Source organism: Eptatretus burgeri, chromosome 3, assembly GCF_056783735.1.
Source record: "Eptatretus burgeri isolate ZD-2024b chromosome 3, Ebu_testis_v1, whole genome shotgun sequence".
NCBI classification, from domain to species: Eukaryota; Metazoa; Chordata; class Myxini; order Myxiniformes; family Myxinidae; genus Eptatretus; species Eptatretus burgeri.
The window spans coordinates 78,108,035-78,135,844 of record NC_140963.1 but is presented as its reverse complement, the minus strand read 5'-3'; the positions used below and the strand labels follow the sequence as shown (position 1 = coordinate 78,135,844).

At 46.1% G+C, this 27,810-nt stretch overlaps 1 protein-coding gene across 4 annotated transcripts in view; it reads right to left on the bottom strand.

Moving 5' to 3' along the window:
- Window positions 1-27,445, bottom strand: part of ARMC8 (armadillo repeat containing 8) — a 115,896-nt gene extending 88,451 nt beyond the window's left edge. Inside the window, exons 1-5 of one of the 4 annotated variants that reach the window (XM_085874127.1) lie at window positions 26,748-27,445; window positions 12,863-12,948; window positions 11,539-11,615; window positions 11,192-11,263; window positions 372-514 (exon numbers count right to left, since the gene is read on the bottom strand). In XM_085874127.1, the coding sequence (XP_085730253.1) occupies window positions 372-514; window positions 11,192-11,263; window positions 11,539-11,615; window positions 12,863-12,948; window positions 26,748-26,916 (547 nt within the window). In that variant the 5' untranslated portion in view covers window positions 26,917-27,445. The remainder of the gene's footprint in view (window positions 1-371; window positions 515-11,191; window positions 11,264-11,538; window positions 11,616-12,862; window positions 12,949-26,747) is intronic. The other 3 variants (XM_085874128.1, XM_085874125.1, XM_085874126.1) reach the window with 3 other exon arrangements.
- Window positions 27,446-27,810: the final 365 nt, after the last annotated feature.

The following is a 27,810-nucleotide window of genomic DNA, read 5'->3' as shown; positions in this document are numbered from 1 at the left end:
ACGCTGTGCAGTCAGTGCGCTGCCCACTGATTGTTCATGTTCCTACATATGAGGGTCTGATTTCTGCACATTCAACATGGTATGTTCGAAAACTCTAATTTTGTTTTAACTTTAAAATTTAAAAAATTAAGAATTAAAGTAGAGTAAATCGAAAGTGTGTAGTGAAAGGGATGACGAGGGAAAACGAGCTCGAGGGGTTGATGGTGAAGCAGGGTGAGCATCGATGTATCTCGTGCCGCCAAGGAACCCCATTTCTCTTGCTGGTAAGGAACCAGGTGTGTAAAATATCCCATTCTCTCGACAGTAATATTAAAGTTATAAAAATAAATAAATAAATAAATAAATAAGATCATGTGTGAGGATGGAGATACCTTGGAGAAGGGCTGGGACAGCCTGACAGTCCAGTAGTGACTTAATGTTGTTTTGTGTGCCCATGGCCAAACTGCCAAGCACAATAGCACACTCGGTACGCAGCTCCAGACTGGATTCCTTCTGCTGAAGCAAATACAACAGCCTGCAAGCAAGCAGTGTCACGTGTCAAGTGCAGGAAGACCATCAACAATTCGCAAAGGAACTGGCACGATCAAAATCAACAAATCTTTACATCTGCTTTAACTCCCCATGCAAGTGTGGAAGATTCCAGAGCCAAAACATGATGAAACCAGAACAAAGCTGTTCCCATTACCATACACAAGGATCACACAAGGAAATCAAACAGAAGGGGAGGCCATTCAACCCATCATGCCTGCACCACATCAACACCACACCAATTTATCAACAAAAGATCAAAAGAAGAAAATGCAAAATGTATTTTTTTTATTTTAATAAAGTGTTCTTGTGGTTATTAAAAATCGTTTATATATATATATATATATATATATATATATATATATATATATATATATATATATATGTACAAAAATACATATATAGTATATATACTGTATATATATATATATATATATATATATATATATATATATATATATATATATATAAATATATATATATATATATAAATATATATATATATATATATAGCCCCCCCCCCCACATTCAGGGGAGGGGCATGGGCTTTGTTTTAAAAAAAACACACACACAACATCAACCACACAACCCCCCTTGACGAGATCCCCACCAATAGCACTCCGTACACATGCACACAATCAGCCATCAATGCTCAAACTACCGAAAAGTCTTATCAACATCCCTTTCGCCCTCTATTTCCATAACCTCCAGGTACCTCTCTAATTCTAATTTAAACTTATCTTCCACCTCTGCTGCCACTAACTTTCCAGGGAGACCATTCCATGTATTTACTACTCTCTGAGTAAAAGACCACTGCCTTATGACTGTCTTAACTCTCCCTCTCTTTATTCTCAGGCTATGGCCCCTGGTCCTATTGTTACGGGGCCGGGTATCGGTGGCGAGCACGACCGCCAGAGGGAGCAGTAGAGTCGGCTCCACCGAACACACTGGAATTGAGGTCGTGCCTTTTGGATAAGTCCGAAAGGCACGGGTCCCTTCCTGGACCATGAATCGCCAATAATATAATTTGACCGCGTGGGGTAGGGTCAATTGCCAAACTTCAATACAGTAATCCCCCGCTATATCGCGGTTTACCTATCGCGCCCCCAGTTCATCGCGGGTTTTCCCTTGGAACCTAACTAATTTTTTCTGCGGATTGCCCCGGTATATCGTGGGAAATAATATATAAAATATAAATTATAACGTGCGGCGCTCGACCAGCCACACAACGCACGAGACAAAGTTTCGTTTGTGAACTTCGAATATTTTCTACGTTTTTTCTCCAAGCCCTACGATGCCGCCCATACGCCCTGCACTTTCTAAGGCTTCTGGTAAGGAACCGAAGTGCCAAAGGAAGGTCCTGACGCTCCAGGAGAAGGTTAAGGTGCTCGATATTATTCGGGAAGGAAAAGGTTTGCCGCGGTTGGACGAGCACTGCCAAACCGACCAGACCAGACGAGTCGATCTCCAGCACCTCAAACCCGATCACTGCCAAACCGATCAGACCAGACGAGTCGATTTCCGGCACCTCGAACCCGATCACTGCCAAGCCGACCAGACCAGACGAGTCGAATTTTTTTGGGAGGCATCCATTCATCGCGGATTTTTACTTCCCGCGGGGGGGTTTGGAACATAACCCCCGCGATAAACGGGGGATGACTGTATACCTAATTACCCACGTGGACAAAGCTACCGGGGAATTCACACCCTTGGCGGGCATCGAGCGGAACGAGCCGTTACCGAGCCCGAACCATGTGTAACCTGAGCAGAGATTACCAAGGCCCGTCGGACCAAATGAACAATTTACCGGCCTGAACGGCCTCGCTATTTCTCAATGCACACCGTGCCAAGCCAATGAAAGAAACACAGAAACGAGCTGGAACATTTAACAAAAGGGATATTTATTTATAATGGGGCAGGGGAGCACGCAAGAAGGCAGAGTTAACCGAATAATGAAGGAATAGCAATTTATGTACAAGCACTTAGACAGTTTTACTTAATAGACTGGCACCACAAACACGCACACATATACACCCAAAAATAAACGGAACCGTCAGGGCTTTATTGGAGGTCTCCAGCTCGAGGAAAGGCGAGCTGGAGGTCAGAGCCTATTCTTGGACCTTTCCGCCTCGTGCGGTCTTTGACGATCCGGTGTGGCAGGAGCGTGGCAGGCAGGATTCGACAACCACACAATGCCGCTCCAAACCCAAGCAGGCGATCCTCGCGGGACAGGCTCGCAGGCACGCAGGCCACAAGAGAAGACGCTCTGTTGGCGAGACCCCAGGAAGGCGACGACTGGCTTCAGAAGACCACCAGAAGACAATTCCTTTTTGAAGACCAGAAGACAACCACTCTACCTTTGGCCTACGTGCACGTCTCTTATCCCACGCTCACACTCCCTCATTGGGCAGTGAGGGAACGCTCTATGACCATATTTGGAGCAAAGCCAGAACGAAACGCTTGTGCCCATATTTGGGGCGAAGCCAGAGCACAACGCTTGTGCCCATATTTGGGGCGAAGCCAGAGCACAACGCTTGTGCCCATATTTGGGGCGAAGCCAGAGCGCAACACTTGTGCCCATATTTGGGGCGAAGCCAGAGCCTAACGCTTGTGCCCATATTTGGGGCGAAGCCAGAGCCTAACGCTTGTGCCCATATTTGGGGCGAAGCCAGAGCCTAATGCTTGTGCCCATATTTGGGGCAAAGCCAGAACGAAACGCTTGTGCCCATATTTGGGGCGAAGCCAGAGTGCAACGCTTGTGCCCATATTTGGGGTGAAGCCAGAGCGAAACGCTTGTGCCAATATTTGGGGCGAAGCCAGAGCACAACGCTTGTGCCCATATTTGGGGCGAAGCCAGAGCCTAATGCTTGTACCCATATTTGGGGCAAAGCCAGAGCGTAACGCTTGTGCCCATATTTGAGGCGAAGCCAGCACACCAACGTCCAGAGAAACCCCGCCGAGCACACTGGACTCCGCCCACGTACGTGCTGACACGCACGCGTGCAATGGTGCCGGTGGATGATGGTGGAAGGAAGCAGGGCAGGTGTCATTGTTGTTGGTAATTTAAATCCCAACTATCAAAATAACTCACAGCGCATGTACAATTAATCACCCTTTAAACATAGGATGGGACCCTTACAAGAAACACATACTTACCGATATAGCTGATCTATAGGACCTGGTTGTTGTGTGCAGTAAGCTTCCAAATTCGCAAGACTATCACTGTCTACTCTGTTGAATAATTCATCTGCACATATTTTATCTCTACCTTTCATAATCAACATCTCAATCATATCTCCTCGTAACCGCCTCCTTTCTAGTGTATAAAGCCCTGTCTCCTTCAGCCGCTCATCAAAGCTGAGTCTAGCTTAGCCCAGAATCAATCTAGTAGCCCTGCGCTGAACCTTCTCTATGACATCAATGACCTTCCTGAGTTGTGGTGACCAAAACTGCACACAATATTCTAGATGTGGCCTCACTAAATTCCTGTACAATATTAAAATCACCTCTTTTGATTTATAAATGATTCCCCTCCAAATAAAGCCGAAAACCCGATTTGCTTTACAGACAGCTGCCGCACACTGTGCTGCCTGCTTACTTCCCATATCGATTACCACCCCCAGATCCTTCTCCCGTGTGGCACGCTCCAAAATTACCCTTTGCATTCTGTAATCTCTATTTTCATTGTTCTTTCCCATCCCCAACACCTTACACTTGCTCAGATTAAAGTGCTTCTGCCAATCTTTAGCCAAATCTATGCAAGTTTCAATACTTTCCTTTATCTGATCACCACCCCCTCTACGATCCACCTCACCTCCAAGCTTTATGTCATCTGCAAATTTGGAAAGCTTACTCTTTACCCCATTATCCAAATCGTTGATGTAAAGAATGAATAGTAACGGGCCGAGTACTGATCCAGGAGGTACCCCACTACTTACATCTTCCCACTCACAGTCACTCTTTGCTTCCTACCACTAAACCTGTTTGCAATCCAATGAGCAACCTGACCAGACACTCCACAAGCCTTCACTTCAGCGAACAACCTCCGATGTGGTACCTTATCAAATAACTTCTTAAAGTCTAGATATACTATGTCCACTGCCTTTCCAACATCCACCCAATCAGACACTGCTTCATAGAACTCTAAAAGATTTGTGAAACAGGAACTACCTTTGGTAAACCCATGCTGACTACCTTTAATTAGTTTGTATTTGTTTAAATGGTTCCTCATCTGGTCCTTAATAAATGTCTCCAACACCTTCCCCAAAACTGATATCAAACTAACAGGTCTCTAGTTTCCCAATTCTTCTCTGGATCATTTCTTAAATACCGTAGTGGTGTTACATTTGCGACTCTCCAATGCTCCGGTACCTGTCCTGACTCAAGGGAACTATTGAAAATATCCGTTAACATCTCACATACCTGCTCAGCCACCTCCATCAATACTCTTGGTTGCATATTATCTGGATCTGGAGCCTTATCTACTCTTAGATTACCTTGTTGTTCCTTTACTTCCTCCACTCCAACCTGGATCTTCTGTAAAAGCCCTTCCTCACCTCCTTGATAGATACTCTCAGCTATTGGCAATTCCGCTGACTGTTCTTGTGTAAAAGTTGAAGAAAAATACCTGTTTAATAAGCCTGCCATCTCACTTTCATCACTAACCACTCTCCCAGTGCTATTCCTCAATGAGCCCACACTGGACCTGTTCTTTACCCCTAATATATTCAAATAATGCCTTGCTATTATGTTAAATATTCTTAGCCATGTCCTTCTCATCCCCTCTTTTGGCTTGTCGAGTTATTTTAACTTGTCTCTGTTTACTGTGATAGTGATATAAATCTAACTCCAATTCTGATATTTTCAACCTAATATTGTTGTCGTGCCGGGTTAGGGGGGGCGAGGAACGACCGCTAGATGGAGCAGTTGGGCCGTCCCCTCCAAACACCCGGAATTGAAGGTCGTCACTCCGGATAACTCTGAAGTCGACGGGTTGCTTAATGGACCGTGGACGCCAATATTTCGACCGAGCAGTTAGGGTCTTTTTGTCCGATTCCAATTTACCTAATTATCCGCATGGTCTAGCTACCGGGGAAGCCACACCCTCGGCAGGCTTTGTCCGAACCGAGTCGCTGTTATCGACTCGGATCCGGCGTAACCGAGCAGGAATTACCAAAGCCGTGCCGGTCCAAATAACAATCTACGGCACAAGCGGCCTCACTATAACTCAAACCCGAACCATGCTAGGCCAATGAGAGAAAGCACAGACAACGAACTGGAACATTTAACAGTTATTTATTTACAATAGGCAATAGGGAGGGAAACACAGAGCAGACTTAATCACGAATATAAATGCAGGCAAATGTACAATGCAATCACTTAACAGTTTTACTTACAAGACTAGTGCCACACACAGACACACACACCCAAAAAGAAACGGAGCCGGCTGGCCTTTATTGGACCCTCCAGCCATGGAGGATAGGCAAGCTGGGGGTCAGAGTCTGGTCAGGTACCTGGCCGCCTCGTGCGGTTTTCCCGAGTCGCACTTGTGGAACTCAAGAGTCCATGGACAGGAACGGGGATCCCCAGCTCGAGCGCTCCAACACAACCCACCAAGGTGGGACTTGAACCCACAAACCAGAATCCAACGAGCGCAGCCAGGATCCTATAAATGACCCGGCCAGCCATGAACGATGACTGACGACCAGGAGAGCCCAGCAGACCAGAAGCAAGGAACGACCTCCGAGGAACCAAGGAGCAACGACGACCACGACCCCTGGATACAGCTCGCGATCCTTCTTATCCCTCCCCCATGCGGAGTGGAGGGATTCGCTCTCGGGTAACTCACCTCCGGATTGGACGAGAGGAACATTCCATCTTGCTGGGGTGGAGTTGGCTCTGAAGCGATCTCACCCCTGATTGGACGAGAGGAACATTCCATCTTGCTGGGGTGGAGTTGGCTCTGAAGCGATCTCACCCCTGATTGGACGAGAGGAACATTCCATCTTGCTGGGGCGGAGATGGCTCTGAGGCAAGGGGCTCCCCCCACGTCCGTAGTCAGAAACACGTGTGTTTTGGCGCTGAAGGAGTGGAGGGGATTGATGTAGAAAACTAACTATAAAGAAACTCGCAGCGCACACATGAAATTCCCATTAGACATAGGGGAGGCATTCTAACTATCCAAATATACTTAAAACGAAATAACTGAACTATGGGACTGCTGACTCTGTGTGCAATAGGCTTCCAAATTCGTAACAATATATGCCTTCTGCTTCTCCTTAATGGCATTCCTTATCTCACTGCTCAACCACCCTGGCCTCTTTCTGCTTCCAGTTTTACACCTCATTAGAACATACAGACTCTGTACTCTACACATTTTGTCTTTGAAGGTTTCCCATTTTTCTGATGCTGATTGTCCTATTGTTAGCTTCTCCAAATCTAAATCACCCAACTCTTTCCTCATACCCTCAAGGTTTGCCTTCCTGAAATCTAATAGCCTTACCCTACTCTCCTGAGCTCTAACCCTTAACAGAGTCTTTGCACACACAATGTTCTGGTCACTTGCTCCAAAATGCTCCCCTACTTCCACCTCCTCCACCATATTGGGATCGTTACTGAAAAGGAGGTGTAACACTGCACTCCCCCTTGTGGGCTTATCTACAAACTGGGTTAAAAAGCAATCCTGGACAAAAACTAGGAAATCCTCGTCTGCTCTGCCCTTTCCCTGGACCCAATCTATCTCTCGCAAGTTAAAATCCCCCATAATCGGTGCTCTTGCCTGACCACATGCCCTTTTGAATTCTTCATGCACTCCTCCTTCCACTTCTTTCACACCCAGAGTCCTATAAAGCATCCTACCAGTATCTTACTGTTTTTACAATCACGAATCTCTACGCATACAGAATCCTCGACATCAATTCCCTCCTTTATGTCACCCCTTTCTCTTGATACAATGCTGTTCTTTGCGCAGATTGCTACTACTACTCCTATTATCTCCTTCCTATCAAACCAATACACCTTGTAGCCTTCTAATCCTGTCCTCCTTAAACCATGTCTCACTCACTGCAACTACATCGTACTCCTCGCTATCTACTTTGGCTTCAAGCTCTTACATCTTATTATTTAAACTCCTAGCATTGGGACAGAATATGTTTATCTTTTCCCTTCCTGAAATTCTATTTTCTTGCCTGGCCTTACTCATCACAATTACATAATCAGTTCCTTCCTTCATAGCTTCCCCATGGGAGTTCCGGCCCCAGACGTGCCCGGACGGGAGACGTGGCCCCAGACGTGCCCGGACGGGAGACGCGGCCCCAGAAGTGCCCGGACGGGAGTCCCGGCCCCAGACGTGCCCGGACGGGAGTCCCGGCCCCAGACGTGCCTGGACGGGAGTCCCGGCCCCAGACGGGAGTCCCGGCCCCAGACGTGCCCGGACGTTGATCTATATCAGATGGGTTTGATAGGATGGGGTGATATAGAACCCAACCGGCCAGCAGATAAGATTGACCAGCATCCACAAAGATGCAGCTGGTTCGAGAGTCAGGGCTGTGGTCAACATGCAACACCATCAATGATGGTGAGCATGCAACCCTCTCAGCACCCTTATTGCAGTTTTGAGCCCGCTTTTCAAAAATGAACTTCAGTTTGGAGGTACTGCGCACCCTGTTGTTGCTTCTTTCTGGTCAACATTGTGTTCCTTCTCTTGAAAGTATGGCTCTCTTCCCACCTTATATTGTGTCTTACACAAGGTCTCTCTGAGGGCGTCGAGGTGTCTACATGCCGTGTCTTTGTAAACGCTCTTGTCAGTGGCATGGATCAGCATGTCCCATAATAATTCATTCTCCCAGTCCACTCCTCTCTCATGTGAAAATGCAGTTGGGACACATTAGCCTAAACACTACATTCCTTAAGCTACTTGGACATTAGCCTCCACCCAATTTCCGAAGTGCCCAGCAAGACAGTTTGCACGAGTGCCCTTTCACACATTAACCACAATACTTAGTTAATTTCAGTTGCCATTTCCCACAGTTGATACCTTGTCAACATTTCCAATCATATGATATACATTACTGATCCGTAACATTTGCCTTGACTACGATACTCCTCCACTTCCCTCCGTCCTCAGCCAACTCTCTTCACTCTCCAACCACACCCCCCCCCCAAAACCCTCTTACCGATATCCCTCCTCACACAATCCTCCCTTCTCAATCACGATCTACCCGTTTCCTCCTACCTTGCACCCTCAACGGATCCGCTCTCTTTGCCAATCTTTCTTCCCCCATCCGCACCAAGTGTCCAGCCTATCTCAGCCGGCATTTCGCCAATTTCCCCATCAAGCTCATCTGCACACCAATCTCCTCCTTCAGTTCATCCATCCTCCTTCTATCCACCCTCTTCACTCCCACAATCCTAACTCAGTTCTCACAAACCTGCAGCCTCTGTCGTTGTCTTTCTGTCAGTGCCACCGTTTCCAGACCGTAAAAGTAGGGTGGCATTAGACACATCAGAACCTTCCGTTTAAATTTTCTTGATATCTTTGTTTGCCATTCATCCTTCCATCCTCCTCCATACATTCACACCTACCTGAATCGTCCTCCACACCTCTGCCTCCGACTTACCATCCCCGGACACTTCCTCCCAGATACTCAATCCTATTTCCCCGTCTGATCTCCTTCCCCTCATACTCCATACGACAAGATAAAAGATGATTATTTGAAATACTGGCCGTCACCAAAGGTGGCGCTATTTCCGCAACATGTCAATTTTGGAGTTTCGGTGACATCCACGTTTGCTCTGGCATTATAGTAAAAAAAAAAACATAGCCCCATGGGGGACTGATGGTTTTTCCCCAACAGGCAGGGTGAAAATGAGGGATTACGGGAAGGGGCCATGGTCCCCCTTCCTGAAGTAGGACAGACATTGGGAGCACATGGACCTTATGTTTAAGAAGAGTTTGGTCTGTATTTGGCCGTTGGTTTCCAAGAAGATTTTAAAATAAATTACCAGAATTTGAGGTGAAACCTCCCTTTACAGCCTTTTATAAGTGGAAGATCCAGATAGGGAGCACAACCCCATGAGACCAGATGTATCGTACCAAATTTGGTCCATATCAATTATGTAGTTAGTGAGGAAAATGTTTTTGTGAATATGAGGGATTATGGGAGGGAGGCCATGGCCCCCTTTTCGGGGAGGGGGGAGGGGGACATGAGGAGCACAAGTTAAGGTCAGGGAATGGTCCCGATGCCTCATGGCGAGTTTGGTCTGGATCTGTCCGGCGGTTTCTGTGAAAAGATTTTTGAATAAAATACCAATATTTGGGGCAAAACCCCCTTTAAAGGGGGTGCATCCAGATGGGGAGCACAACCCCAGGAGACCTTGCTGTCGTGATACATCGTACCAAATTTGGTCAATATTGGCCAGGTAGTTTATGAGAAGATGTTTTAGTCAAATGTTAACAGATGGACGTACGGACGGCCGGACACCAGGACTAACTCTATGAGCTTATTTCAGAAAAATAACCTAAAAATTGCAGTACAGTACTGCATTACCTGTGGCCAAAAAAATCTAACTCGGTTATTGTGACTCGCTTTAATGAACATAATACCATTTGAAAGCTAGGAGTCAATTTACTTGGTAGCAGTGATGGGACACGACAAGCTACAAGAATACTACAGAAAAAAAGTACAAAAAAAATGCATAATTCTTTTTTTGGTCTGGTGTTGATAAATTAGTCTGGTGTTGATGTAGCGCAGGCATGATGGGCCAATTTGGCCTCCACCTGCATCTAATTTCCTTGTATATCCTTGTGTAATGCTGATAATCGATTGACTTGGAACAAAAATTCATGTCCGTTTAAACATGAAGATGCTGGTTTTAAAAGCAAGTCGTCCCGTGATTGAAGGAGATGAAGCGAATTCCCATTTTATCTTTTCACCAACACCAATAAATCTTGCAGCCAGCTAATCCTGTCCTCCAATTTAAATCAAAGTCTCACTTACTGCATATTATATTCCTCACTATCAACTTGAGCTTCAAGCTCTTCCATATTATTACTTGAACTCCTGGCATTGGTATTGTGTGTAATATTTTAACGTTTCTCTTCACTCACGTTTTTTACAGGTTGGCCTTACCAATCATGTTATCAGCAACAGTTCCTTCGTTTATATCGCATCTCCTCTCCAAAAAAGCCTCAATTCCCACTGCAAACTTCTGACACCTTTTGGATTGCCAATTGGTCACAATGTCTCAAAAATAAAATAATTAAAAAGTCCCAGCTACATTGAACTAATTGGTTTATCCTGTTAGTGTTCCCATGTGAGCACAGCTCATGATGCAGGAAACTCAGGTTCAAACTCTGTATACCATGCGTTTGTCCTTTGTCTGCTAAATGTCCTTGCCATACATGCAAAAGTACAATTTCTATTACCGTAATGTCTTCATCTTACTTGTGGTACATGTACAAACTCCTCCATGAGCATTGGAACATTGAAAAACAAACAAAACTGTAATAAATAGCCACCAGGACACTAGTTGTGTTCTCCCATAGAAGAGCAGAACAACCAGGGCAAAAGAGAAAATGTGACAAAAAGGAAAATCTAAATAGTTTTGCTGAAATAAAGATTTCTCTGGAACAAAATGAGGACAAATCAAATCTTTCACTTGCCTGGGAACAGCACCGAGAACAATCAAGTTTGCCTTCTGCTTGTTGTTTCCAATAACGGCATTCTTCATATCACTACAGCACACGCCAACACAAGCACCCATACGCGTGAGAAAGTAACAAAACATCATGCACGTTAAACTCGGGGACACCAGAAAGGTAGTATTTTGACTTCTCATGAGACCCCGTCGAGATCCCTCATGTTGTACTGATGGAGAAACTCTCCAATGGTCAAAAATGAAACATCAATTCTGGCCAAGTCATCAAATGAATTGGTAGTGTTATTGAATCGTTCATGCAACTGAAATTAATTAAAAAAAACATTGAAGCAGGTAAGAGCCAAGACTCACACAACTCCCTGCAGAACATGCTGGGGGTCGTGATGAAAGAGACGATCGACATAATGACGGCTAGCTGCAGTAACTTCCTGCTCACAACATGTGCACGTACATACGCACCGGCGGTCACCATAGCAAAACAATGCACCAGAAAACAACGATCATCAGCATTTATGAGTAAATGGCACACCTTCTTTCAGGCTCTGGTCTCTACTGTCACACCAATTATTTTCTGGCACATTTGCACATCCAAGATGGGCCACGACAAGGACAAGGTGCAATCCAATTGTACACAGCCAGAATAATGAGAGTTACAAATGAGTGTTGAGCCTCAAAAATGAAAATGACTGGAAGGTAGAAACGGATCATACCCATCTTAAGGTCAGCACATGTTTCTGCACACCTGCACCCATTGTGGTCATTGAAGGTGTATAAAGTGGAAAGCTGACCAACAATAAATTACACCGATTTCTCGAGGTGGAGTCACATTGTGCCAATCGAACATTCGAGAAAGTCAAGACATGAAAATTTCATGCAGCATGATACACCGAACAGAAACACATGTGAGAAGTCACAACCCCGATTTACAGTCATACCCCGATTTACGTCTCCCCCTTTTTCTGCCACTTTTGCAAAATATGCATCGTCACACCATTAATACCACGACCCAATTTGCTTTGCCTCAACTTGCACTTACGTTACTTGAAAAGCCATACATTTTATTCTCGGGAGTTTTCAGAATTTACAAGACTGATAAAGACGGCAGAATACATCGCTAAAGTACCAAATCGGGAGATTGCAAAATCGCCAAAAGAACTACTGTACTTAGATTCACACGTAAATATATGTTCTGTAAAGTGGCTAAGAGGCATTGTAAAAGTGTTTCTTTAGAAGTGAAATTGTATGTTATCCATCAAATGGTTGCTGCTTGATGTTTCTGGGTTATTAAGTTTGCCTTCAACTATGTTGCGTACCACCTATAAAAATGCGTTCATTGAAGGAGGAAGAATGGCCACCAATTTTGACTGCTTCCAGAAGAGGTTTATTTTGATTTAAATGTCTGGTAATTGTTTTTATTTATTTCTTTCCTTACAAGTATGTGCACTTGAATGCAACTGTCATTAATCAAAAAAGGGTAATATAGTTAAAAGGCGAAATATAATACATGAAGTGGCGGCGTAAGGAGCGTACCCCCCCCCCCCCCGGTTATTTCCATTAATAATGAGAAAAATTGCTTTCACTTTCGTTGGTTCGATATTCATCGCATTTTTCAGGAATGCATCCCCAAAGTACACCGGGGTATGACGGCACAAGCTTTGTTCACATGGTGACTTACCGAAAGGACACTGGTCAGCAAAGGAGCCTCAACACATGCCATTGTGAGGCAAGAATTGGCAATAACAGATGACAATGAAGAAAAGCCTGCAAATACATGGTCACACCTTTCATTACAAGATGCTTGGAGTAACACAAATTCTAATCATGTCAAAACCATCGCTTTGTATAATATAGCAATGCAATATGACTGAACCAAAAAGATACAGAAGATAGAGTATAAGATATGTATCTAAAATATACAGTACTGATGGTCCAAGTGGACCTAAATGTAACCAGATGGCATATTTGTACAACAAGGTACAATTATGGTACAAGTAAACCTGAATGATAGTACAACTGGTGGAAAAAAGTAATAATAATAATGAAAACAAATAAATTTACTTTTAACAACACACCTCCCGTAATGACGTGATCTGTTTCCACCCTCTGCGTTTACCGATCCAAATTCACCATTCACCTCACGATTTTTTCTTCAACCATTCCTTAACCGAATCTTATGCAATCTCGAGCAAAAAAGGAATAATAATAATTGTAATAATAATAATAATAACAATAATAATAACAAAAACGGTCTCTTATCATGTTTCATCTTCCTCTTTCACACGTGTGGTTCTCATTACTGTATCATAATTCACTATTCTTGATATTTAAACAAACTCCTCTCAATTCGACCTTTCCTTCATACCTTGTCTAAAAAGTCCAACTGTTACAGCGTTTCTTCTCTCTATTCTATTAATTCACCTTCATTGCATCCCTCAAGTAATGTCTTCAGTCACATTTCAGACCTAAATTTTTTTTTTTTTTAAACCCAGTCTGCTATGCATGTTCGCTTTCCATAAAACATCCTTTTTTTTCCAACTTCAGTGCCAATTCACCCCTCCCTCTCAAAGCAACCATCACACTCTCCCCCCCCTCCAAGCTTCCCTCTCACGTTTCTCAAAAACTCCCCCCTCACCTCTCCCCACCCATCCTTCTCCCTCCAATCACTCCCCTCACTCACCCTTCTCACCCCTCACTCCCCCATTCTCCAAGTCCACCCCCACCCCCATATCCACAAAGCTGCCTCATTCCCCTGCCCTCTCATCACTCTACCTCCTCATATCCTCAACTGCCTTCTGCCCCCTCTCTTATTACTCCCAAATGCACCTCCACCCAGCGTCTCAAAAAGTTGTGGACGGATTCAGATGAAATTTGGTGGGAAGATTGGGTGTGTGACAAGGACGTACTGATTAGATTTTGGTGAAGATCTGAATCCGGATACGAGATTTATTTAATTAATAAAGTGATTCTTCACCATTGACTGATGGGGATAAAAACGATATATTTATTGGGCATGATATTGTTGTGGCCCGGGGTTCGGCGGCGATAAACGACTACTACATGGAGCAGTAGAGTCGTCTCCCACCGAACACCTGGAATTTAGGTCGTGACTCTCGGACAACTCCAAAGGTCACGGGTCACTTAATGGACGCCAATATTTCGACCGCGTGGCGTAGGGTTAATTGTCTCGATCTCCAATATACCTAAATAACCACGCAGTTGAGCTACCGGGGAAACCACACCCTCGACGGGCTCTGTCGAACCGGGTCGCTCTAGTGACCTCGGCCCAGTGTAACCGAGCGGAATTACCAGAGTCCGTCAGACCCAATGACAACTTATCGGCCCAAACGGCCTCATCAATTCTCAATACGAACTGTGCTGGGTCAATGAAGGAAAAACACTGACGACGAACTGGAACATTTAACACGGGGGTTTATTTTACAATAGGCAATAATCGGGAAGGGAGACACAGAGCAGAGCTATCACGAATAAGAAATGCAATTTACAATGAACGAAAAGCACAATTCTACTTAACAGACTGGCACCACACACAGACACACAAACCCAAAAAGAAATGGACCCCGTGGGTCTTTATTCGGTCCTCCTGCCGAGAATGATAGTTCAGCTGGGGGACCAGAGCCTGGCCACCTTCCCGCCTCGTGCGGTCACTCTCCAACCTGCCACAGTGGGACTGGAACCCACGTCCCAGAATCCACGGGCCCACAACCCTGGCTGCTCGACCGCCACCACCACGAGAGCCCCGCAAAGGACCGCAGACCACGTTCGCAGACCAAGCCATGGCGCCAGACCAGAAGCAATAGGCCAAGATGACTGCAGTACTCTGGTCCTGACAACCACTCAACTCTCCCTTCTCCTCCGGCCACTCGCCTTTTGATTGGACGAGGGGTTGTCGGGCAACCAGTGGCCTCCCCTCATTGGTCGGGCCGAACACTCCATCTGGCGAAGGCGGAGTCGCCCTGAGGTGATGAGCTTCCTGATTGGACAAGCGGTGGAGTCGGAGCTGAGGCGATGAGCGAAGAACGAAGATTTGTTGGCGATGTAAAAAAAAACTGACTATAAAAGAAACCCGCAGCGCACACATGAAATTAACCCATTAGACAGAAGGACGGGACCCTGACTATAAACACATACTTATCGAAATAACTGAACTGCGTGGACTGCTGTCTGTTTGTGTGCAAATGGCTTCCAGATCCGTAACAATATTATATGCTTGGTGTTGGTTTAATGCGGTGTTTCTCAAGGTGGGGCATGGCAATATTTTGTTGGGGTATGAGGATTCAGAATTAATGAATCAGTATATATGATCGCTTTCATGGCTTTGCACTTTCAAATTTTCAAGTTTGAAGCTGCGACTGATGCCTCATAGCGTCATAACTAAAAACTGCTTCACCGCGCCCTTGTTAGCCAATCTGCTTGTAAGGCGTGCCCTTGATCAATTCGACGTTGTGACATACTATGACTCGTTTTCGTCAAGGGCAATTCCTTATATGTAGTATATACTGTAGTGTCTCCAATCATGGTGGGGCGTACGATTTTTTTGAAAATCAAAGTGGGGCGTGGGACAAAAAAAGGTTGAGAAACACTGGTTTAATGGTTAGGGTGGTAGGCTTGGGATCTGAGGCTCCTGAGTTCAAATCCCCCTTTGCTGTTGAATTAATACCAGGTGGGGTTGACTCTGCCTGTCATCCTTCCGAGGTCAGCAAAATGAGTGCCAGCTTGTTGGTATCCTGTGTTGGAGTGGTGACCTGTCCAGGATTGTATCCAATAGCCAATGAGACGGCTGAGGCAGCACTAACGCTCAGCACAGAGTGTGGTCCCAATGGATGGATGAATATTGTGACGTCCACGGGACTTGAACAGCCCCGCCAACGTAGAATGAGCCGAAACGATGGAGGTGGTTTATTTTTTTATAACCCAAAGATGGCGGTTTTAATCGCTCTACCGCAAACCGGACGAGGAAGCTGGCACGAGTTGCTTTTCACTGAATTAATAATGTTTATTTCTCTAACCAGAAATAATCAGACTCGGCAAGAGGAGGGATCCGGGGCGATTCGACGGGATGATGGTGTGGGTTCGGGCGTGGGGAAAACACAAACAATTCCAATGGATATACAAATCTCAAACCCTCTAAGGCGCCAGGTACACACACACACACACACACACACACACACACACACACACACACACACACACACACACACACACACACACACACACACACACACACACACACACACACACACACACACACACACACACACACACACACACACACACACACACACACACAACGTAGCTGGTCCTGGTGGTCAGGCTGGCCCGTGGTGTAGACGCAACAGTCCCTGGATTGGCGTCGGACGAGCTGGCGTTGCGCTCGTCTGGTGCAGGAGACACTGTGGTGCTGTCGACCTCCTGGTCTTGGCCCAAGTCCGCTCACAGCCGCCAGGGAACCAGTTCTGGCGCCAAGTTGCGAGCAGGAGAGGGAGGCAGGTCCGCCCGCCGTTCGACCCTGTACTCCGAGCCAGCAGAACCCCAGAGCCAACCGAGGTGAGGCACGAGGCACAGCAAGGCCACGAGACATGATCAATCCAGGAACGAACCAGCGCAATAATCGAGCACGCTCCGAGCACAACAGCCTCCACCAAAAACGGTTTTTAATTTATCGATCTTCTTCTTCCACCCCTTTTCCCCGAACAGAACCTTTTTATCCTCGAGTTCTCGTCACTTCCAATCGAGCCGTTTTATTGGCCCTCCGCCGTCGCCTTCCGCCAATTGTGATCATGGGGCGGAGCCATCCGCAGCACTGTCCTGTGACGTCACGGCAAGCCTCCAGGGAATTCTAAAAGGGTTTACGCAGACACACTTACCCTATCCCGTCTCCCTATCTAATTACGTGACAATTATCATTTCCCCCTTAAAGAAATGGACATTTACTAGACAACTTATCACCACTGAATTGCCACTTATTACATCGAGATCCTGGTAAACTCGAACAGCATGGCATACCTAATTAAACATCCTAATTACCCTTTGAATGCATACCCTCCCCCCCCCTCAGACGTAACACTGCCCCCTCCTCTGCTACCGCAGCTCCTGCAAGGTATATCACAGGCGCTACCGTACCAGCCTTAACACTTACTGACTCACACCTAATTAACCTAACGAAATAAAGTAGGAGGGGCAATGGGCAGCGAGCCGCAGCTAACTTACCTATCCTGCTTAATGTACTACCCCCTTATGGCCTTATCCTCACCTAAACAATCATTCATTTTTTAATTTTTTATTTTATCACATGAGAGCACTGAGCGAAGTTGCACTCCATCCTCTGGATCATCGCTCTTGTCCAACACTCTTCCAGTGATCTGGGGAGGGGAAACAAAAGGTTCCACAAAAACACAACACTTATACTTTACATTCCTACTCAAAGCCTTAACGACACTATTCATGGGATATTTACACTTGACCGCGTCCCCCAGTGGATGCTAATAGACCCAGCGTTACCTGGGGAGCCAATTTTCAAATTTGCTTGACCCCAAAATTATGCGGACATCATGCCCTTGCTGCACATGTCAAGTTGTGCGGGATCGAGTGGGACTCACACATCTTCACAACACTCACACCATGGTTATCATCACATTTCTAGGTCATGGTCCCCATTTTAATGATGCAGGCTGAATCCCGTCATGGTCGTGGGGTGGGTTACCACAAGATGATGGGGGGGGGGGGCATCTCAGGTGCAACCATGCCCACAGGTAAGCTTTAGTCCAACCCGGACGTTTCTCCGCCCCGCTCCCTTTGATTCCCACCCCCCTGGTAGCCATCAGCTCTAACCCCGTACAACACACTGGAAGGGGTCTCACTGGCTCCTCTGGCCTTCCTGGGTCGCCAAGGTCCTACCCGCCTTGGTCGCCCAACCAGACCCTCTCCCAGTTGCCTCCAGACACTGTCACCGTTAGCCACCAGGGGTGAATCTCCTTGAAGGGGGTCGCAATTCCCACTCACCGTGAGCTTCAGCAATCCCTGTGGACAAGCACATCATCCCCACCCACAAAACCCACATGACTCCCCCCACCCTATCGGCCTTACATGTGGCATCTGCATTTCTAACACTTCACCGACCATGACCTTCCCTGTTACCACACCATGTCCAATAAAAAAATCAATGTGTGCACCATACATTTCACTTCTTAACTTAAAACAACTCACTTTTCCTCACCCGATCCACGCACCAGCCATTGGACAGCCACTCGTGCCCGCTTTGTTACCAATTACGCACTGTCCCGATTGTCACTCTAAAACCCAGCAGAACTTACAAACCCATGCCAATTTTTCCACAATTCACTATTTTCACCAAAGGAGGCACTTCGCCACAATCTCACCAGCCGAGCATGGCCCTATATGCTCAGCCCAATCTAGTCTCCCCGACCCCCGACAGTGATTTCCGGACTCGACCGATGTAAGGGCACCTCGGATAGACCTGGCGGTTCAGCAGGAGGATTCATCCTCTCCAGGCTTGAAAGTCTATTGGAGGGTCCCTCCATCGCCGGGTACCGGCAATATTGTTGCACGTGTCCTCTTCGCCCGCACCGGAAACAACTCCCCATAAAGGCCCCCGTGGGTATCGGTGTAATGTCTCTTCCGGTTCCGGACCCCCTCGGCCATAATCAAATTGCTCTATTGGCTGGGCTGGACCCCGCCGCTTTGGCGCACCAACTACCGAATTACCCCTTATCAAACTTGACAGTTTCTGGCAAATTTCCTGAAACATTTAGGTAATGCCAATTTCTCCCAGCCCCTCTCCTTGATCCTGAATCTCCGCCTGTCGGACCGTCACCGATGGCCTCTCTGGCACCCGACCCGGCCACCTCCACGAGGCCAGCCTGGCTGCGCACTTGGCCGCTCGGTGAACGGTGGGTGGATCCTGTAACTTCACTAGCGCTCGGACCTCAGGGTCCGGAAGAGCAGCAAAAATTTCTCTAGTGCCAGTCTGTCCCATGCCTCCACTGTTAGGTCCCGATACGCAATCCTAACTGATTGGTAAATGTCCTGTGCCAGCTCCTGCACTGTCTCACCCGGCTTTAATCTGCGGTGCTGGAGCTGGGCCCGCACCAGATCACAGTTCGCTGCGAACCCAAACTGACGGCTCAACGCCTCGCAAATGTGGGAGCTGGTCAACATCCCTCCGCGATCACGTTTAACACATCTGCGGCTGGTCCCCGCAACGTTGCCACCAAATTCCCTGTCCGTTCCCGCTCATTCCACCCATTTAGTCGGGAAATGCACTCAAATTGCGTCAGAAAAGCTTCAACGCTCCCTGACCCGTTAAAATTTACCAGGGGGATCACTTTTCCGGTGGCCCGCTTACCAGTTTCTCCCTTGTCCGAATCCAGCCCAGGGATCAAACACCCTTGTGGCTGCGTATCCAATTTCGGAGCCCACTGTGGCCAAAGATGTTTTGTGGTGAGGGTCTCATGGGTCAATTTTGCCTCCTGTTCCAAACGTTGAATGGACAGATTCACCTCTTCCCGCAGGATCTTCTGGGCCTGCACAACCTCCTCCAAGGCTCCGTCGCGAGTTTGTAGCTGCTCCTCAACCAACCTGGACACTCTACTTACAAAAGACGGCTCTACCAGGCCTTTATCCAAGACTTCATCTTGGCTCATAATTTTATCTTGTTCGTCCAAACGAGCCTCCAATTCTTTTACCTCCTCCGCCAAATTCATCCCTTGCTTCCTCAGCTCTCCCCACTCTTCAACTTGCAGCTGCATACGAGCATCCACACAGGCACGATGACGTTCCAGGCTTTCATCCACTTTATCAACCCGAATGTTCGTTGCATCAATTTTATCTACCAATTTCTTCCATATATTTTCCCCCTCCAATGTAATTTCTACCTTTGTTTCCTCCAATCTATCCTCAAATTTACTTTGTATTTCCCCCAATTGAACATCCACACACTGCTGCATCTCAGTTTTCATTTTCTCCATATTTTCCCCCAATTTATCCCTCATTACATCAATCCGTGCACCCAACTGTTCCCCCATTACCCCCAATTGATCTGTCATGTTTGCCCTCTGTGTCACGAATTGATTTTCCATTTGTGCCGTCATTTCTGCCCTCTGTGTCACGAATTGATTTGCCATTTCTGCCCCCTGTGCCGTCATTTTTGCCATTTCTACCCCATGTGCCGTCATTTTTGCGCCCTGTGCTGCAATTGCACTCATTAAACGTTCCAACATTGTCCAGATCGACATCGCGCCGGTTTCCGGCGCTGCCGGCCCCGTTACGGGCGATGAAGCACGGTCCACACTCGGAATGGGGGAGGTTCCAATCCTACCCCCGTCTCTCCCTTCTTCCCCCGACTCGCTGCCAGACACGTGGCCTTCCTCCTCAAACATCTGCACATCCGCCATGGTGCAGAAATCCCGTTTGCCGCCAATTAAATTTAATTTGAAAAATCCCGCCAAAATTTTCCCGCGCTCGCGCGCTTTTCTGGAGTAGTTTTGTATTCCAATTCGTGGCGAGATTTCAGTCCTGGTATATTCTCCCGATACCAAATATAATTTAGAGGGGTTCGAACATCCAACACCCTGACACCAATGTGACGTCCACGGGACTTGAACAGCCCCGCCAACGTAGAATGAGCCGAAACGATGGAGGCGGTTTATTTTTTTATAACCCAAAGATGGCGGTTTTAATCGCTCTACCGCAAACAGGACGAGGAAGGTGGCACGAGTCGCTTTTCACTGAGTTAATAATGTTTATTTCTCTAACCAGAAATAATAAGACTCGGCAAGAGGAGGGATCCGGGGCGATTCGACGGGATGGTGGTGTGGGTTCGGGCGTGGGGAAAACACAAACAATTCCAATGGATATACAAATCTCAAACCCTCTAAGGCGCCAGGTACACACACACACACACACACACACACACACACACACACACACACACACACACACACACACACACACACACACACACACACACACACACACACACACACACACACACACACACACACACACACACACACACACACACACACACACACACACACACACCATAGCTGGTCCTGGTGGTCAGGCTGACCCGTGGTGTAGACGCAACAGTCCCTGGATTGGCGTCGGACGAGCTGGCGTTGCGCTCGTCTGGTGCAGGAGACACCGTGGTGCTGTCGACCTCCTGGTCTTGGCCCAAGTCCGCTCACAGCCGCCAGGGAACCAGTTCTGGCGCCAAGTTGCGAGCAGGAGAGGGAGGCAGGTCCGCCTGCCGTTGGACCCTGTACTCCGAGCCAGCAGAACCCCAGAGCCAACCGAGGTGAGGCACGAGGCACAGCAAGGCCATGAGACACGATCAATCCAGGATCGAACCAGCGCAACAATCGAGCATGCTCCGAGCACAACAGCCTCCACCAAAAACGGTTTTTTCTTTATCGATCTTCTTCCACCCCTTTTCCCCGAACAGAACCTTTTTATCCTCAAGTCCTCGTCACTTCCAACCGAGCCGTTTTATTGGCCCTCCGCCGTCGCCTTCCGCCAATCGTGATCATGGGGCGGAGCCATCCGCAGCACTGTCCTGTGACGTCACGGCAAGCCTCCAGGGAATTCTCAAAGGGTTTACGCAGACACACTTACCCTATCCCGTCTCCCTATCTAATTACGTGACAATTATCATTTCCCCCTTAAAGAAATGGACATTTACTAGACAACTTATCACCACTGAATTGCTACTTATTACATCGAGATCCTGGTAAACTCGAACAGCATGGCATACCAAATTAAACATCCTAATTACCCTTTGAATGCATACCCCCCCCCCTCAGACGTAACAATATGTTCCATTGGATCAGGCATTGTGAAGTAGAGGTATGTGCTCTATCAAGTGCCCTTCTAGTTATTCAGTGTTTTTGCGTTATTTTTGTTGCTTATTAATTAATTTATTTTTCTTTCCAAAGACATGGGCATAGATGGTATTGGGTTGAAAAAACAAAAAACACAAATCAACCACACACCACTCACGAGACCCCCACCAACAGCACTCCGGACACATACACACAATCACCCATCAATGCTCAAACTACCGAAAAGTCCTGCCAACATCCCTATACCCCTCTATCTCCATAACTTACAGGTACCTCTCCAATTCCAATTTAAACGAATCTCATGTTTCTGCTTACCCTACTATACCTTTCCAGGGAGACAATTACATGCATTGACTACTTTCTGAGTACAAGACCTCAACCTCTCCATAGTCTTAACTCTCCTCTTCTTTACTCTCAGGCTGTGGCCCCTGGTCCTATCACTGTTGATTCTGCTAAATAATTATTGTACACCAACAATGTCTATACCTTTCATTATCTTAAACATCTCTATCATTTCTCCTCGTAACCGCTTCCTTTCTAGTGGATAAAGCCCTCTCTCCTTCAGCCGCTCCTCATAGCCGAGTCTAGTTCGGCCTGGAATCAATCGAGTCGCCCTGTGCTGAACCCTCTCGATGCCACCTATGTCCTTCGGGAACTGTGGTGACCAGAACTGCACACAATATTGTAAATGTGGCGCTCACTAAATTCCTGTACAATGTTAACACCACCTCTTTTGATTTATAATTGATCTCCCTCCAAATACAACCTAAAACCCTATTTGCTTCACCGATAGCTGCCTGGCACTGTGCTGCCTGCTTACCTCCCATATCTATTACCACCCCCAGATCCTTCTCCTGTGTGACACGCTCCATAATTACCCCTTGCATCCTGTGATCTCTATTTTCATTGTTCTTTCCCATCCCCAACACCTTAAACTTGCTCAGGTTAAAGTGCTTCTGCCAATCTTTAGCCAAATCTATGCAAGTATCAATACTTTCCTGTATCTGATCACCACCCCCTCTGCTATCCACCGAACCTCCAAGCTTTGTGTCATCTGCAAATTTGGAAAGCTTACTCTTTACCCCATTATCCAAATCCTTGATGTAAAGAATGAATAGTAACGGTCCAAGTACTGATCCAGGAGGCACCCCACTACTTACATCTTCCCACTCAAGTCACTCTTTGCTTCCGACCACCAAACCTGTTTGCAAACCAATTAGCTACCTGACCAACCACTCCACAAGCGTTCACTTTAGCTAACAACCTCCGATGTGGTACCTTATTAAATGCCTTCTTGAAGTCCAGATATACTATGTCCACTGCCTTTCCATCATCCACCCAGACACTGCTTCATAGGACTCCAAAAGATTTGTTAAACAGGAACTACCATTGGTAAACCCATGCTGAATCCTTTTAATTAGTTTGTATTTGTTTGAGTGGCTCCTCATCTGATCCTTAATTAATGTCTCCAACACCTTCCCCAAAACTGAAGTCAAACAAACAGGTCTATAGTTTCCCAATTCTTCTCTGGATCCTTTCTTAAATAATGGTGTTACATTTGCTACTCTCCAATCCTCCGGTACCTGTCCTGACTCCAGGTAACTATTGAAAATATCCATTAACATCTCGCTTACCTGCTCAGCCACCTCCATCAATACTCTCGGTTGCATATTATCTGGACCCGGATGCTTATCTACTCTTAGATTACCGAGCTGTTCCTTTACTTCCTCCACTCCAACCTGGATCTTCTGTAAAAGCCCTTCTTCACCTCCCTGATAGATACCCTCAGCTATTGGCAATTCTCCTGACTGTTCTTGTGTAAAAGTTCAAGAAAAATACCTGTTTCATAAGCCTGCCATCTCACCTTCATCACTAACCACTCTCCCGGTGCTATTCCTCAATGGGCCCACACTGGTCCTAACCTGTTTTTCCCCTGATATACTAAAAGAAAGCCTTGTTATTATGTTTAATATTATTACCTTCGCATTTTGCGAAAGGTTATGTTTTGGTCGGCGTGTATTTATTTATTTATTTATTTATTTGTTTATTTGTAATCTTGTGATTGGTATAACTCAAAAAGTATTAAACCGAATTGCATGAAATTTGGTGGGATGATTGGTTATTAGCCAGGAAGCATTCGATTAGATTTTGGGATCGTTCGGGTCAAAGGTGAAGGTCAAGGTCACGAAAAGGTAAAAATCATCTTTTTATGATAACACGGTCAATTTTTATTCAATTTGCATGCAACTCACGCCAAAATGTTCAGAATTCAACGCCTCATCTTGTGATATGCAATATGACACAATGACGCCCATACTCTTGTTACCGGTTAGGGGTCAAAGGTCAGGGGGTCACGACCTTGAAAAATATGCGGTTTTTGTCATAACGTGGTCAATTCTTGTCCGCTTTACATGAACCCAGCACCAAAATGTTCAGAATTTAATGCCCAATCTTGTGACACAATGACGTCATAACACATGTCACCGGTTGGGGTAAAATGTCGGGGGGGGTCATGCCCTTGAAAAATATGCGGTTTTCGGCATAACTCAGTCAATTCTTATTCGATTTGCATGAAACCAGCATCAAACGAGATTACCTTCTCTTGTTGAAACGTTGTATTCACCGAGCTTGCGAGTGAAGACTCGCCAAAACGACGTGAGTTGATTGTTGTTTAGTCCGTAGCCCCCGAAAGTCGGGGGGGGGGGTCATGACATTATAGATATGTGGTTTGTGTCATAAGACCATTCATATGAAACCAGTTCCCCACACTCATACCAAGAACAAAAAAAGTAGTGGCGGCGAAGGTATGCGCTCTATGAGTGCCCGTTCTAGTTAGCCATGTCCTTCTCCGTCCTCTCTTTTGGCTTGCCTTGATGATTCTACCATTAGGGTAGCGTTAGGTCCAGTTAGACTCTCATTTAGCAGTTCTTGCATTTTCAAAATCGGACGGGGCTGATAAATAGGCCTCGTCATGTGGGGTGAGGGGGGTGATTTTTGCCCACGGGACTGATTTTAAAATTGCTTCAAAATCTTGTGAATTCGTTTTTGTAAATTGTTTTAACATGTGGTCCAAATTAACCAATGTCCGTACAAACTGAACTGCGAAAGAATCTGAATAAACTGAGCCTAATCCTAACTATGTAATTTCAAAATGTACCTTAAACGGCCCTTCTTGGGGCCAAACACAAAGTTCTGAGAAACAGAACTTTCTGCTCAAGCACAGTACTTTCCCACAATCCTTTTTATGAAAAAGTATTAGAACTAAGTTGTCTTTGTTGTTGTGGATTCTTACCTGTAATGGCAAATGTTCTGACAATTTGCATGAATGATGTGCCGGTACAATACATTACATGTATGCCATTGAACTGGGACTATTCAAGTATTACGTACACAAGTCCAACCTATTTCTCCCCCTGGACTAGCCCACTGTGTTCAACATATACATGGGGATAAATCTTGACTTTTCACTGCCATTACCTTGTCATGTAGGTTGTACTTGAATGTCCACACCTGGATCCACCAGTAACATAGTAATAATGTCAAAATATTTATTCTCGTAACAAATTTAAAACTTTATTCGCTGGAAAGCTGAATGACCAAAAAAAAAATCTGAACAGTCGCAAATTTAATGAGTTTATTGATGCATTTCTGTCTCAACAAAACTAATTTATCTGCAAGTATCTCTCTCTCCAGTCCAATAACATAACAGATACATGTGTTCAGTACATTCTGCCAAATATTAATTAACTTTAGTAGGTTTAGTATTGATGTAAATCTTCAGGCAGAAACCCCCAAAAGTCACAATCATCAGATAATTGTGAAAGAGATTCATCCCCTGAGCTACCTGAAGATAAGTCCAACACAACAGTATTCTCATCATCTGTGGAGATGGCTTCAACCATGTCATTGTCCATTTCTCGCGTCCAAAAGGAGACCAATGGTGGTCTCAAAAGGAGACCAATGGTGTTGAACAAAGGTGTTTTGTTTTGCCATACAGGTAATCTTAGCTTCTTTTTTTTCTTTTTTTCACAGCTTAATTTTACGGGGCCGATAAAAAAAACCCCCTGAAAATCGACCACCGGGTCGATGACGGGGGGTGAGGCCGATCGGCCCTGTGAAAATGCAAGCCATGATTTAGGTCTTGTGGAATCAGTACTTTTCTTTGAGTTATTCAGTATATAACCTAAATAAACTGTTTTATTGTTTTCTACAAGTATTATATGCATTGACTGCTCTCGAAGCCTGGTGTTGGCTTCGTGGTTAAGGTGGTGGCTTGGGATTCTGGGGTTCTGTGTTTGATCCCCGTTGGCCACTGAATAAATACCAGGGGGTTGACTCAGCCTGTCATGCTTCCGAGGTCGGCGAAATGAGCACCAGTATACTGGTAGGTAATAGGGGCACCCCTTACCAATGATGCAACCAGCAGCCAAAAAGGCAGCACACCATGGGAACTACTCTCTGAATGAAAATCTCTCACCTTACTCCAATCCTAACTCTGGCTGTGGTCCCTGGTGCTGAATAATTCTCCAGCACTTATTTTGTTTATACCCCTCAATATCAATAATAATAATAGTAATAATAATAAAATCTCCACCTCCTCCCCCAATCTCCTTTCTAATGTATCAAGTCCTGTCTCCTCCAAGCACTTCTCAGAATTTTTTTTTCTTCTGTAAGGCTCACTTGGCTGGTGCTTGGATGGGTTTGAGGGTTGTGGAGTAGCGGCTGAAACCCGAATCCTATGCAGGTTCCTCCTGAGGACTCCATCCTGCGCTCTTTGCTTATTCGGGTTCCTTCTGATGGCAATGCAGAGTATTTGGTCTTCCGTTTGATTTAATCTAGCTAGACCCATGATCAATGTCCATGGTGGCGACGTCGTTCCTCAGTCGTGAGGAAAACTGCACACAATATTCCAAATCTTCTTCTTCTTCCATATTCCAAATCTTCTTCTTCTTCCATATTCCTATTCTTCTTCTTCCACTTTCCACATCTTCTTCTTATTCTTCTTTCTTCCACTTTCCTATTCTTCTTCTACTTTCACAAGCGTCATGGGGCTGCAAGGATGACGCAATTGGCTAAGGGTGCGGTTATGCCGCTGATGCAGTGTCCCCTGTACGTTCGGGCAGGGATTTGTAACTTGTACAGGGTGCCGGTAATAGCTCGCATACTCCTGACTGGAAATATTCCAGATGAAACCTCCCTCAATTCCTGTGAATAGAAGCGTCAACAATATCTCTGGATTTGTAACACATCCCTGTGCGAGATCAACACATCAACGTACATCCAAATGGTATTCAAGGTCCAAACAACCACCGCGAGAGGGTGATAATACACCGCTCGATTATTCCGTCGGTTTAACGTGACAACCTCGATCCTTCAAGAAGTCCCGAAATAACCGTCGCGTCCGCAGCTTACCCGTTCACCTGCGCGATCGCGGCCTACGTCAGAAGTCCACGCCGCCCTCCACACACGCAACACTAACGGGCTACCCACGGGAGCATGAAGGATCACTTGCCGATCTCCCCGAGGCTGAAACCCGAACCGTTAATCGGGATGCAATGGAAAGAACCACCGGCCAAAAAAAGTCAGTGCTAATCCAAACCGCATCGGCAAAAGATAAACACGAGGAAACAACGTTCAAAACGAGGAGAAATGGGGGGAAAAAAACTCGGCAATGCGCATGCGCGTTGCGATTATAATGACGAATGTACTGTGTGGAGAAAAAAAACTCAGCAATGCGCATGCG